The sequence below is a fragment of the Amblyomma americanum genome, chromosome 1, assembly GCF_052857255.1.
Source record: "Amblyomma americanum isolate KBUSLIRL-KWMA chromosome 1, ASM5285725v1, whole genome shotgun sequence".
NCBI lineage: Eukaryota > Metazoa > Arthropoda > Arachnida > Ixodida > Ixodidae > Amblyomma > Amblyomma americanum.
In genome coordinates this window covers 462900786-462915589 of record NC_135497.1, presented here as the reverse complement: position 1 = coordinate 462915589, position 14804 = coordinate 462900786, and the positions used below count along the sequence as shown (strand labels likewise).

Below are 14804 nucleotides of genomic sequence, written 5' to 3'. Positions count from 1 at the left end.
TCCGCGAGTAAAAGAAGGCCTCCTGCCATTTTACTCCTCGCATTCCAAGTTTTTGAAAAGAAGAATTGCTTCAGTGTGTCGTGAGTCTGCGATAAGGAAGTCATGCTTTTACAAGATGCGGTCGAGTTTTCACAATCAATTGGCCAGGCTGGCTTCAGCCGGATTCCCTGGTTCGCTCTTGACAGGGCTCGCCGAAAGCTTCTTGCGGAAGGTGAAGTCCAGGGCAGTGCGAGCTTGGGCAGAGGTCCCTAGAGAAGAGGTGAGACCTGTGGCGATGCCGTAGTGCACAAGTTGGCCCACAACCTAAACAAGGTTGCGAGCAGGCACGGTGTCCCGCTCGTCTTCTCAGCCCCTTTGAAGCTCGGAAGCGTTTGCCCTCGAGTGGAAAAAAGAAATCGAAAAGAAAAAGAAAGAGGCTGCGGAACCAAGCATGGGCGACTATTCCTGAAATGTACCGAAGGGGTAGTTTATGAAATTCTCCTCTCGTGCGGTCTTTCCTACATTGGACAAACCGGGCTCTGTGTCAATGAGCGAATCAGGGAACACGAAATAAACGTGGAACAAAATAAAGAGGGCCCAAATTTACGTAAGCATATCAGATCCTGCCCTTCACGTTCTTGTGAGCCATGTTTTTCGATGGTGCGGATTCTTGCCAGGAGTAGCAAAGTAAAGGCCAGAGAACTTATCGAAGCGTTCTATGTCAGCAAGAAAGGCAGTTTGTGCGTCAGCGAAACATCAATATCCTTGTACAAGGCGGAAGACCAGTTTTTTGAGCGAAGAGAACTGATTTAAGCGTTCTGTATCAGCAAGAAAGGCAGTTTTTGCGTCAGCGAAACATCAATATCCTTGTACAAGGCGGAAAACCAGTTTTTTGAGCGATGCTTATCGTGTACGACTCGATGTGTGAATATGTTCCTTACGCAGGAGCTGGCTGACTGTATATACATGCATGCATGTGGTTTCTGCGAATTAAACCAGTTGTGAGTGGCTCTCTGTCCCGTTCTCTTCTCTCGCGTGTGTGTGTGTGTGTGTGTGTGTGTGTGTGTGTGTGTGTGTGTGTGTGTGTGTGTGTGTGTGTGTGTGTGTGTGTGTGTGTGTGTGTGTGTGTGTGTGTGTGTGTGTGTGTGTGTGTGTGTGTGTGTGTGTGTGTGTGTGTGTGTGTGTGTGTGTGTGTGTGTGTGTGTGTGTGTGTGTGTGTGTGTGTGTGTGTGTGTGTGTGTGTGTGTGTGTGTGTGTGTGTGTGTGTGTGTGTGTGTGTGTGTGTGTGTGTGTGTGTGTGTGTGTGTGTGTGTGTGTGTGTGTGTGTGTGTGTGTGTGTGTGTGTGTGTGTGTGTGTGTGTGTGTGTGTGTGTGTGTGTGTGTGTGTGTGTGTGTGTGTGTGTGTGTGTGTGTGTGTGTGTGTGTGTGTGTGTGTGTGTGTGTGTGTGTGTGTGTGTGTGTGTGTGTGTGTGTGTGTGTGTGTGTGTGTGTGTGTGTGTGTGTGTGTGTGTGTGTGTGTGTGTGTGTGTGTGTGTGTGTGTGTGTGTGTGTGTGTGTGTGTGTGTGTGTGTGTGTGTGTGTGTGTGTGTGTGTGTGTGTGTGTGTGTGTGTGTGTGTGTGTGTGTGTGTGTGTGGTTTTGGCGCCTTTAAAGTACAATGAACGGAAATGATTTAGTTATCTACTTCCAATCTGTTATGGTGAGTAGAAATTGTGTGTATTTAAGTGAATATAGGGGTTCGAGAGCTAGGTTGGTAATGTAGAATTCGCCTAGCTGATAACGGCGTTAAGTATAATGAGGGGTCCCGATTGAGTTTGTTGTCTCAAAAAAACAGTAGGAAATTCTAACCTGAATTTTTTTTGAAATTCAAGTCGTTCGGCTTTGTTATTTTGCATGAAATTAGTTTGAGGCAGCCTTTGTATATTTATTACAAACATGCCTAGTAGCTCTCGTAAGTATTATTACCAGTTTCTTTATGTTAGATTCAGTATACAGGTGCCACATTAGGCACGCATATTCGACTTTAGGTGGTATTATAGGACAGGAAAGTAGCAATCTTAGGAGGGGGATTTTTCAGTTTGCAATTTAAGCAGCACAATTTGCGAAATGAGGAGAAGCATCGACAGCTTATATGCAAGTTCCACAACAGATTGCTCGTATAGTTAGGCTCAAGTATCTATACTTTATTATTTGCTCAAGAGGGCACGAACGTAATTTCTAAATGTAGCTATGTGGTATGTTTTTCCGGGTTATCGGAAGATAAACACTTTTGTTAGCATTCAGAACCATGCGCTATTGGTACTAGTAATTCAAAACAATGTTGATAGCATTGTTCATGCCGTTTTGATCATCCTTATTAATGCGAAAGCATTATGTGGCTCAGTTCAAGGTATTTGTACGCAAAATGTGTCCGCAGAAAACGGCACCGTGTGACGTCACAAATCAGCGCCACACTGTCACATCACAACGATGTAATATGACGTATGCCAAGTCACGTGACAACGCTGTAATGTGACACAACGATGTAATAGGACGTCATGCCAAATCACGCGACAAGAAAGTAATGTGACGCCATACCATAGGTCGGCGGACTCTCATGAGTCGACTCAATCGGGCTCACTCAGGATCATTTGAAATCATGATTCGAGTCGTGAGTGAGTCCGAAGTCACATTCAGATCATGATCTGAGTGTGAGTGAGCCCGGACTCACACTGAGGTCAAGACCTGACTCGTGAGTGAGCCCGGACTCACGTTCACATAATGACCTGAATCGCGAGTGAGTCCGAACCATGATCTCAGTCGTGAGTGAGTCCGGACTCACGTTCAGAACATGATCTCAGTCGTCAGTCCTGGCTCACATTCAGATCATGGTCTGAGTCGGGGTGATAGTGGACTCACATTCAGGTCGTGATCTGAGCCATCCTGGTCAGTGTGGTGGAGCGTGTGCCTGTCAAATCATATAAGTTGATAATCTGAGGTCACGTGACAAATGACGGAAAAGAGTTCAGGCCACGAGACAATATTGACGCTGGTTTTAAAACGTACCCCATTCCCTACCCCGTAATCCATTAAGATGTAGGTAAAATCCCATCGTAGGCATCACTGGCTGAACTCAACGTGGTGGCAGCATTTTCTACCACATTCGCACCAAAATTTTGAGCAACCTTTCGTCGTACGGCATTCCGGATGGTGTCATAACAGTTTTCTTTGCCTATAGCCTACATTATTTAGTCAAGCTGGGAGCTAGCTTGTGACAGGGGCTCGGGCAGATGACATATGCACATTCAGTTGCAAGCTTTACGGAGCGGTTCAGGTGTCCACCGAGATGTCAAGATGTGAGAGGTACTGTGCATCTTCCTTTGTTCAAAAACCAATTTTCGAATTAAAATAGTCCCCGCCGCGGTGGCCCAGTAGTTAGGGCGCTCGGCTACTGATCCGCAGTTCCCGGGCTCGAACCCGACCGCGGCGGCTGCGTTTTTATGGAGGAAAAACGCTTAGGCGCCCGTGTGCTGTGCGATGTCCGTGCACGGTAAAGATCCCCAGGTGGTCGAAATTATTCCGGAGACCTCCACTACGGCACCTCTTTCTTCCTTTCTTCTTTCACTCCCTCCATTATCTCTTCCCTTGGTGTGGTTCAGGTGTCCAACAATATATGAGAGAGATACCGCGCCATTTCCTTTCCGAAAAATCCAATTATTACTATTTAAATTTTGGCGTAACCAGAAATGACGAAGTGGGGTAGTATGCCGTAACTGGAATGTCGGATTGGTGTAGTATGCCGTAACCGGCAAGGACGAAGTGTAGTATCTTGTAACCGTAGATATCCAAGTGGTGTAGTATGTCGTAACCGGAAATGGTGAACTGGTGCACTATGTCGTAACCGGAAATGACAGAATGCCGTACTCTATGTCATAAGGCAAAAAAAAATCTCGATCAAACACATCCTTTCGCATTCCTCCACGCAAGCAGACTGAAGCGCCCTCAGAATTTTTTTCGTAAGTTCTGTGAAAAGAACACAATGGTCGTCAAACAAATGTGTATGCATTTTTTTATCCACATGCCGTAATTCCAACTAAAACGTATTTCGAAGAAAGCAGTGAACTGAAATCATGATGCAGCGATAATATCACATTTTTTATGCCTCAAAGACCTTGAAACCACTTTATCGTCACCGTTACCTAGCTGCAGTTAAAACTCAAACAGCGCATGAAAATAAATAACTGTAAATAATTTACCGCGCGATGGAAGATTTCATATTCGTTTGGTATGAGGTTTAAACCTCCCAAAGCGACTCAGGCTACGACGAACGCCGTATTGAAGGGCTCTGGAAGTTTCGACCTCCTGGGGTTCTGTAACGTGCACTGACATCGCACAATGCACGGGACTCTAAAATTTCGTTTCCATCGAAATGCGACCGCCGCGACCGGGATCGAACTTGCGTCTTTCAGGTCAACAGCCGAGTGCCATGCGCACTGAGCCACTGTGGCGGCGGAAGATTCCATATAATGATCCCCGTATACATATTTGAATGAAGAAAACACGCAGCCTGATGGTTGGTGCGTGCCGCCCAATGTGAGCAACATGTTGAGTTTGGAAGTAGCTGCTGGGCTAGCAGGAGCGCAGACACTGGGTACTGCATGCTCCCTGGCATTCTATTGCAGCCTTGCCATTCGAATTTGAGCAGTGTAGGCTTAAAATATAAAAATTATTCTCTTGCGGCAGCGTCATTGCACGTGGAAAGCTGAATCCAGGGTCGCGGTATCAAATAGCGGCTGCCGCGGTCGCAATTTGATGGGGGCGAAAGCAAATACTGCCGTGTGATCTGCAATATTAATGCACGTTGAATAACCCCTGGTAATAGAATTTATTCTAACAGCCTTCTAAAGGCGTCTTTGATAGCCCCATGTAGCTCAGGGACGTTAAACAGTGCATACCTCTGGTTTCGCGCGCTTTAATGAAAATATTAAACTGCCTTGCTGGTTTCTTCTAAGCATTCTGATAGCGGGGATGAGTGCTTGAGCTAAACCACGTCACAGGCCCCTGAAACGATACCTGCGAAAGAATCCCAAGGCCTTGTTTGTGGCTGCGCGATTTACTATTAAAGCAAAGGATGTCACGCAACGCTGCGTGTTTCCTAGACCGGCCGCCCCAAAACCTGGCATGAACGACCAATGCTGAAAAGAAAGAAATTACTTGTCACGAAGCCGTAGCGTATCCTTGAACGTGTCCGGTAGATTCTTGCGGAAGGTTTCAGGAACTACCAGCGACAGCAGCAGAGAAGCGGCCACTAGAAGCATGTCGACAAGCGTGGGAACCCAGGGGTGTGTCATCCTTCCCTGAAATATGAAAAGGTAAAACAGACGATTGGAGGCAAGCAAATCGGTCAGGAAGAAATTAACTGAGCTGATACGAGTTGTTTGCGTTCGTACTTTGGTATTAGAGCGAGGCACTCGAGATGCCCTAGCAGATTATAGGATTGAGAGAACCTATTAGCAAAAAGTAAGGGTCATGGCGATCCACTAGAATCAAAGTACGATCAAGCCACATAGTTTGCGCCTCAAAGATGTATAGACGGATTCAAAAAAAAAAGAAAAGGAATAAGAGGAAGCAGGGAAACTGTGATCAGCATACTGCACACAGCTGATAGTGTGCTGAAATTCACAAGACACTGACGCCACTCCTTTTATGTCCTCACAAAAATTGCCGCAGGTAGAGCCAGCATGGTCATTGAAAGCTGCGTCATCAAATACATGTACTTGTAATTTTGTAAATAATTGATTGATTATTTTCACTGGTAGCGTTTCGCATAATCCAATTACTTTTTCTCTAATTGATTACTCAGTTACTTTCTTTTTCCAAAAACAAGCAGTAAACAACGATAAAACTTTTAGAACCTTAACGTGACGTTAAGCACGGGGTGTCTTCGCGGCACAGCGGACCGACTGTGGAGAAGCATCGCGCGCGGTCATGTCCCGACCACAGCCGGCTCGCTACCATCGTCTACGGCAGCTCTCGTCCCGAGACGTGACCGCTTTCCGAGGACCTCCGCCCCCCTTTCAGATGGCGCTGCAACTTTCCTCCCACTGCAACCAACTCGGAGGCTTGCACAAAAAGTACAGAGCAACAACGAAGTGCGGAACCTCACTGAGGACTTGGCACCGAAGCAATGCGCAAGCACGAGCTGGGGCGCAAGGTATTATAATACTGCCTATCCCTCCGGCACACATATTGCGAGGGTGCCCAGTGTAGCGGCTATCTTCACGAGGAAATTTGGGGAAAATAGTGCCGTCAACTTTTAAATCTAACTGCACTTGAAAATTGACAACGTGTAAGAAAACATCAAGCAAGCCGCAGCAGTGCATTGCAGCCCTAATTTGTGTTATGGTGATTAAAACTGGGAGCAAAAAAAAACCGCAAAAGTAATCGATTACTTGTGTGTAATTGTTCAGTTTCTTTTATGAGGCAGTAATCGACCACTGAAATCAGTTAAATTTCAGACGGAGTAAATCATATTTTCACCACTGCCTTATTTTCTGTAACGTGTATACAAGACTGGCTACAAGGCGCGTAGGAGTGCATTGCACCTCAGCTACCTTCAAGCTCATGAGTGCCGGTGCCAAGCATACCTGAGCGCGCACAAAGGTAGAGAGTAACAGAGATGTGATGGATACAGTTTGGATGCTGTCTCAGAGTCAAAAAAGAAAAGACAACATGGAAGCTGCCACCGATGGCTATCGTCAAGTTCCAGGAGATTTGCCATACTAGAGGCTAACAGTTGCAGTTTATAATGTGTATCACCGCGTAGAAAAAGCGCTGATAAGCAAACTGATTTTATTCAAGAGTAGGCACGAACATGCAACAGGAACAAGATAACTGAATTAATTTACTTAATTTCCTTTGCTAAAGACCTGAACATCGCTATATTGAGAGCAGTGTGGCGCTGTTTATTGCAGCCCGCTCTGCGCTGCCACGGCTGGGCGTAGGGCTTGCTGAATAACGTTTGTTCCGAGTTTTCGCGGAGAACTGCATGAGAGTGCACAGTGAATTTTAGCCTTTCAGTAAGATTACGGTAGATGTGATGATGGCTGTGGCAAGCACCGCGTCCTCGAGGCATGCGAATGGCTTGAGTAAGTGCACGGTACCTTTGGACGCGAACATGATGATGTTGTGACTATTCTCGGCGCTATGATAGCCGAGACACCCACCTTTCACTAACGCAGTTAAGTATGGTAGCTCAGGCCGTTTGTTCTTTTTTCTTTTTTTAATAACAGTTACTACAGTTCTGGCTACTGATATTTCATTTCCACGCCTTGGAGTGAGAAATTATATTAAACCTTGAGGGATGCAGCTTAGAAAGATCTCTCATGGTGCGCACGGAAAATAACATCGGCTACCGGAAGTGTAGGGTCTCACTACAGTCGGATAAACCTCAAGAACGAAGCCACTTTTCCCCGTCAAAGGACCCCCTTCCAGCCAATGGAATCGGCTGGTTCACATGATCCCGCTAGCATGACAGTGCAGGGAGTGGCAGATGAAAAGGGATAGTTATATCCCTCCATGGTCGGATACAGTCCCCACTTTGCATTGTCGGGCCGTTCCCTGCACAGTCATGCTAGCAGGATCATGAGAACCGGCCGACGCCATTGGCTGGAAGGGGGTCATTTGACGGGGAAAATCTGTTTCGTTCTTAAATTGTATCCGACTATAGAAATATTTTGCTTAGCGCGATTAGCGATCCGCTTCCGCAGGGACCCAGCTACGCCGGCGCAGTGGCGGGTCACTGCCCCTCAGGGCCTACTTCACACGAGCATCGCGAGGAACCGGTTCGCTGCAGCATCGGGTCATGTAGACTCTCAGTGGGCCTCCTCAAGGTTGCGACCTTGACAGGCGGCGGACACCGGAAAACTAGTTTAGCCGGGCCCTCACTGCTCCCACTTAAAGGTGCACTAAAGAGGAATTTGAACTGGTCTTTTTAGAGCGGGAACTCGATCTACAGGCTCCAAGCAGTCTTAGAAACTTAATAATAATAATAATTGGTTTTTTGGGGAAAGGAAATGGCGCAGTATCTGTCTCATATATCGTTGGACACCTGAACCGCGCCGTAAGGGAAGGGATAAGAGAGGGAGTGAAAGAAGAAAGGAAGAATTAGATTCCGTAGTGGAGGGCTCCGGAATAATTTCGACCACCTGGGGATCTTTAACGTGCACTGACATCGCACAGCACACGGGCGCCTTAGCGTTTCTCCTCCATAAAAACGCAGCCGCCGCGGTCGGGTTCGAACCCGGGAACTCCGGATCAGTTCCCGGGTTCGAACCCGACCGCGGCGGCTGCGTTTTTATGGAGGAAAAACGCTAAGGCGCCCGTGTGCTGTGCGATGTCAGTGCACGTTAAAGATCAAAATATGGTCCTGTGCTGACGATTGCACTAATAAAATCGTCTTAAAAGTCCCGGCTCCCGTCTTTTTTTTTTAACTCAACACGGTAGGTAGGCGGAGTCAACCAACGCGTGGAGTGCCTTTCAGCCAGTTCAGGGGCGGCTTTCCTTTCGCTTTTATTTTTGTTTTTTAGGTTTCTTTGAATAAATAGTTTGTCACAGACAACATAGCCGCAAATTGGGCCCACGGAAATAATATACACGTGGACTCTTTGATTTACGTATCACTCCGCTGATGGCAGAGCGGCAAGCCGCCACGGCATTGGTTGACGCGCTGGTTGACGCCTCTTACCTACCGCGTTGAGTTCAAAAAAAGGCGGGAGCTGGGAGGTTTAATCCAATTTATTTACGGCAATCGGCCGCACAGCACAATAATTCGACGGGTCTAAGAATTCCCGGAACGTGTAGATAGAGTTCCCGCGGTAAAAAGACGACTTAAGATTCCTCTTTAGTGCACCTTTAACTCTACGTCAGGGGTTTTTTTCGACCGCGTAAACACGAAAACACGTGGCGGCGGGAACCGATGAAGCAAGGAAAGTCGTCTGCTTAAGTACTCAGGACTGAGTGCAAGATTGAGAACTATCAGTGTGCGCCCTGTGTACCCTGCAAGTAGCGGCCAACGGACATGTGGAAAAGTGATCATAAACCTTTGTTCTCTCCCTTTTCTATCTCTCCCTCCGTTCCCCTTCCCACGTGTAGGGTAGCATACCGGGCGCTGCCTAGATAACCTGCCTGCCTTTCCGTCTTTCTCTCTTTCTCTCCTGGACTTGAAGCATGTTTCCACCGTCCCCTCTACAAAACGCTACAGAATTGGCGGCAAAACACCGCACGCACCACGCGAGAACAACTGCATCCGAACACGGCAAGGAGTTAACACAAATAGCAAGAGCAATAAAAAGGATCATCGTAATCGAATTTCTTGGGGAAACAAGCAAAATCGGGGGAACATATGAGAAATAATGGTCTCAGTGATCAAAAGAGGAAGGATTCACCGAAACTTTCTGAATAATACCGTATACGACCGTTCTAAGTTGACGCTGCTAGATTATAAGGTGAGGTGAAGAAACTGTTTCCGCCAGAAGGCCCGTGCCCCTCCTGGTACGCACGCAGGCGTCCGGGAAGGGGCAGCGTCACAGCTGGAAGGCTAGCAACGATATAGTCGCGCAGCTTCTGCTGCCAAGCGGTTAGCAGTGATTTATAAGAGGTATCAACTGATACCACGTGACGGTGATTCCTATTCATCGCTTTTAATTATCCATCATTTTTCAAAATGCGTCTGAAGGTAGAGGTTTTCCAGAATTCCTTGTAAACCACACCTTTAATCTAACTGCACGAGCCCGAACAAGCGAACTCCTTAGGACCCGCATGAAATTTTCCATCTCTTTTTTCCATATATATATATATATATATATATATATATATATATATATATATATATATATATATATATATATATATATATATATATATATATATTGTTACGAGCAATTTGAAGGAGAACCTCCGGAGACGAAACGTAAAACTGTGGCGGTCCCTAAGAGGTCCGAGCGCGCGAGCGGGAGAGGAACATCTTCTTTCTCCACGGATGCAGGCGCTTTTTCTTCTTCTTCCATAGTGGTACGTATCACTGCCCCCTTTTCTACAGCATCGCAACGACGCGGCTAGGACGGAAATATCAGCAAAATACAGCTGCAGTGAACCGCTGTTCAGTCAGGGAGTCTGCCGTGGCAAGGCTTCATGCGAACAATGTGCACGACTTCAGTACGGTGCGACTGGCGCGATGAGCAAGCCGCTTGGACGGGAGTAACTGCATACGTCACATCACTGATGCGGCGCACTACTTCGTAAGGGCCGAAGTATCTGCGCAGCAACTTTTTAGAAAGGCCGCGGCGACGAACAGGTGTCCACACCCACACCAAATCGCCAGGCGCGTAACAGACGAAGCTGCGTCTGAGGTGGTACCTAGCGGCGTCAGTCTCCTGTTGGCGGTTAATTCGCAGGCGTGCCAATTGCCGCGCTTCCGCAGCACGCTGAACGAAGGTGTCTGCGTTGAGGTCAGCGTCAGAGTCACAGTAGGGGTCAACGGGCAACATAGCATCCAACAGAGTGGTCACTTGCCGACCGAAGACTAGCTGAAAGGGGGTCAGACGGGTTGTCTCCTGCAGGGCGGTGTTGTAGGCAAACGTTACGTACGGGAGAATGGTATCCCAAGTTCGATGCTCGACGTCAACATACATGGAAAGCATGTCGGCTAGAGTGCGGTTGAGTCGCTCTACCAATCTGTTTGTCTGTGGGTGATAGGCCGTAGCACGTCCATAGCTGGTGTGCGTCAGAGTCATCGCGGACTGGGTTAAGCGGGCAGTGAAATCAGTTCCCCGGTCAGTAACAACAACGGCGGGGGCTCCATGACGCAGGACAATGTTGTGTACGAAGAACTGCGCCACTTCAACAGCAGTGCCTTTGACAAGAGACGTGGTCTCAGCATACCGTGTCAGGTGGCAACGACGATCCAACGCTTTCCAGATGAAGAATTCGGAAAAGGGCCAAGGAGGTCCATGCCCATTTGGTGAAAAGCGGTCTTCGATGCTTCGACGGGGTGAAGACATACGGCTGGCTTCAACGGAGGAGACTTACGACGTTGGCAGTCGCGGCATGTTTTTATGTAGGCCCGCACTGATGGGAGTAACCTGGGCCAATAATACTTCTGCTTAATGCGCGCGAGTGTACGACTTACTCCGAGATGGCCGGCGGAGGGTGCATCGTGACAAGCACTCAAAATCTCTGGCCGCCGCTGTGATAGTGCGACAAGCAGGAACGCTTCTCTGTTGCTGGAAAAGTTGCGCTTGTAGAGAACACCAGATTGTAAAGTGAAGGTGTGGAGCCCGCGACGAAAAACTTGCGAGATGCGAGCGTCGACGCCTTCGAGGTGATTGATGAGCGGCGCGAATTCCGAGTCCGCCCGTTGAAGCTGTGCCATTTTGGTGGTACTAATAGCGCCCAGGAAAGGAAAATTATCGGCGGGTTCCTCGGGACCGATTGTGATAGGTGCACGCGACAAACAATCCGCAACCTTAAACTCATAGAGGCCGTCGGGCGTCACGAAAGCTGTCTTCTCCCGGTCTCTTTCGTCCACTTTGATCTGCCAGTACCCACTTTTAAGATCTAAGGACGAGAAGTATCGGGCGTCCCGCAATCGGTCGAGCGCGTCGTCTATCCGGGGCAGTGGGTACACGTCCTTTTTTGTCACGTTATTAGGTTTTCGATAGTCAACACAGAAACGCAGAGTGTTGTGCCTTTTTTGACAAGGACCACAGGCGATGCCCATGGGCTAGTAGACGGCTGAATGGCATCGTCCGCAAGCATTTCGGCAACTTGATTTTGAATGGCTTCTCGCTCCATCGGCGAAACACGGTAGGGGCGCTGGCAGACGGGTCGCATAGTCGCATCAGTGATGATACGGTGCTTGGCGAGTGGAGTGCGGCCGACCTTCGAACACGTAGCGGAACAGTTCGCAAAGTCTACCAAGAGGTCCGACAGAAGATCCTTCTGAACAGATGGCAAGGCCGGATTTATTTTGACTGACTGAAGAGCGTGGTGTGAGCCAGCATTCTCTGGAGTGGGTCTCAGCAACGTCGTTAAGGAAGGCAATAGCCGTGCCTCTTACGAGGTGCTGATATTCGTTGGAAAAGTTGGTCAGGAGGACGTTGGTATGGCTGTCACGTAGTTGGACGAGACCTCGGGCAACAACAAGGCCCCGCTCAAGCAGCAGTGGAGTGCGGCCATCTGCCAGGCTCTCGTAGTCGTGGAATAGGTCGTTCCGCACGAGCACCAGGACACTGCACCGCGGCAGCACCGTGACGTCATTCTGGACAATGCGCAGAGCGTTGCTGTAAGGGTCTCGGGAGTCAAAGCGGGTCACGCCCTGTTTGGTTGAGAACGTGACACGTGCGTCCGTAAAGTCAATCACAGCACCGTTCGCCTGCAGAAAGTCGATCCCCAGAATCAAGTCTCTGGAACACTTCTTCAGGACAGTCCTGAAGAAGACCGCACCGCGGTCGAAACGTTGATAAATAAAAGTGTCTTTGTAGAAAAGCCCACTTCTCTTAAATCCTGATTCTGCGGAGCCAACGCAACCTACGTTCGTAACACACACACACACACACACACACATATATATGTATATATATATATATATATATATATATATATATATATATATATATATAATATAAAATAACCAAAAGTTGAAGAAACATAACAGGATTTAATTCACGACGTTTCGGCTGGAGGACCAGCCTTTTTCGAGTGTAGTACAGCGTTTGAAACACGCAGTGGCTTCCACCTGCACGAGTAATGGCCGCAGATGGCCTGCATCCCAGTTTTGAAGGTGTGGCCATAGTAGCGGGTCACCTCCAGCAGATCCTGCTCCGGAAATCTACTAGAAGGGCACAAGCAACGTGGTCTGACCATGCCCACGGCACTCCCAAAACACCCAGACCGCCACCGACGCAGAATCCATCCACTGCGACACCTGAGCCAAAGCCGCGCTACTCCCTGCGGAGCTACAAGGACGTCGTCGAAAATTCATCCAAGAACTGACTATCTGTTAAAGACCAAGGTGAACTGATTGAAACTTCTGTTTCGAAAAAGTTTTTAACATTAAGAAAGGTTGTAGAAAAAAGAGCTAGATACGAAAATAAAAACTGCGTGTTTCAAACGCTGTACTACACTCGAAAAAAGCTGTTCCTCCAGTCGAAACGTCGTGAAAAAAATCCTGTTATGTTTCTTCAATTTTTGGTGATTTTATATTATATAGACCAATTCAGCTGCCAGAAATCACTTTTGGTGTATATATATATATATATATATATATATATATATATATATATATATATATATATATATATATATATATATATATATATATATATATATATATATATATATATATATACAAAGAAAACAGAACTGCCGGGAGCTTTCGGTCTGTGGTCAGCAGGCGCATTTCGGTGCGAGAGACTCGCTAGCGCCTCATGCCAGGAATAATTTTTTTTTCTTCCGTGCCCGCCCATCGCCACCGCCATCGCTGCTTGCACCACGGAAGCTGTCAGGCAGAGTAACGTGAGGGTGGAGACAACCGAGCTCGCGATGTGGCCGGTCCGTTCTCCGCGGGGCAATGTTCAGTCGAAGTGGTTCCAGTAAAACTACGAAAAGAAGTAGCGCGAAAGCATGCTACCACACACGAAGAAAGGACAAGACACAAGCACTGAACCGGTTCCATGGATCCTGCTCTAAACAGAAAGAAATAACACACGAGTAATACCCCTGTCACACAGGAACATCTACTGACACTTTCAACGAGTGACATTCGCCTAAAGTGTCATTCGCGCAGTGTCACACGACGATGTTTAGCGAGACTCGCTGCAGAACTTACTTTCCCCGTATCGCGTTTGGCGAACTCACTCTACCTAGTCTGACAAGGCGAGTGTGTATTCTTAACAGTACTTCAATATTAAAAAAAATGTTTTGAGAAGTACAAGTTCTTTACAATCTTAACCATATTTTCTTGATTGCGCCTTTTAATGAGAACTTGCTTTAAATCACCAGGAACTAAAAATATTGCGCACACTTGAACAGCTATTGTCGCTATGCAAGCGTCAACCCCCCCCCCCCCCCCCCCACCCTTTTCAGCGATAGGCCTAATGAGCCGGCTAGGTTCGTGTGTGCAGTTTCGGCGACTGTGGAGAGCAAATTCACAAGTTTTAGCGAATGCAAATGGCCAACGAGAGTAGTTTTGACAACAGTGAGCTGAAATCAATTGTTGCTTACATTACAGGACGCGCATGCAGTGAACGGGAAGCGTCGGTGGGACCCAGACTGCCGCTCATTGTTTTTGGCAGCCATCAGCAGTCGTCGCCGTCGCTTGTGGATAATAAATAAGGCCGTTTCAACGAATGCTAACTGTCACCGAACATATAGCTGGGTAAAGCGATTGAAAGCAAAGCATTCGTCTTATCGGAGAAAACAGGTCCAATTAACGAGAAGCACCGGCCATACGCGATGGCAGCAACCCGGCCACCAAGGCTTTCCCAGGCGCGCGACTCGCGTCGGCGCTTCCTACAGAGTTGTCGCACTGCGTAAACAAGCAAGGGTGCAACCGGTGAAAGCATGATATTGTTTAAGATAATGAATTCTCAGCGTGCGTTTTATGTCACGCAAACGAGCTCTAGCAGTTTGTGCACAGCATTGTTAACAAGAGTATGAAGTGCAGTCGTCCTCATCGATGCATTCCTGAGAAAATTTCGCGCTTAAGCGGTAAATGTACAGCGGTGTACTACGATCTTCATGCACTCATTAAGCGTGTAGACAAAATATTTGCTAAAAGAGAAATAC

At 47.6% G+C, this 14804-nt stretch overlaps 1 protein-coding gene across 4 annotated transcripts in view; it reads right to left on the bottom strand.

Moving 5' to 3' along the window:
- Positions 1–14804, bottom strand: part of LOC144116035 (solute carrier family 22 member 4-like) — a 211713-nt gene that overhangs the window by 6525 nt on the left and 190384 nt on the right. For all 4 annotated transcript variants that reach the window (XM_077650698.1, XM_077650701.1, XM_077650699.1 and 1 more), the window contains one exon: positions 5172–5314. In XM_077650698.1, the coding sequence (XP_077506824.1) occupies positions 5172–5314 (143 nt within the window). The remainder of the gene's footprint in view (positions 1–5171; positions 5315–14804) is intronic.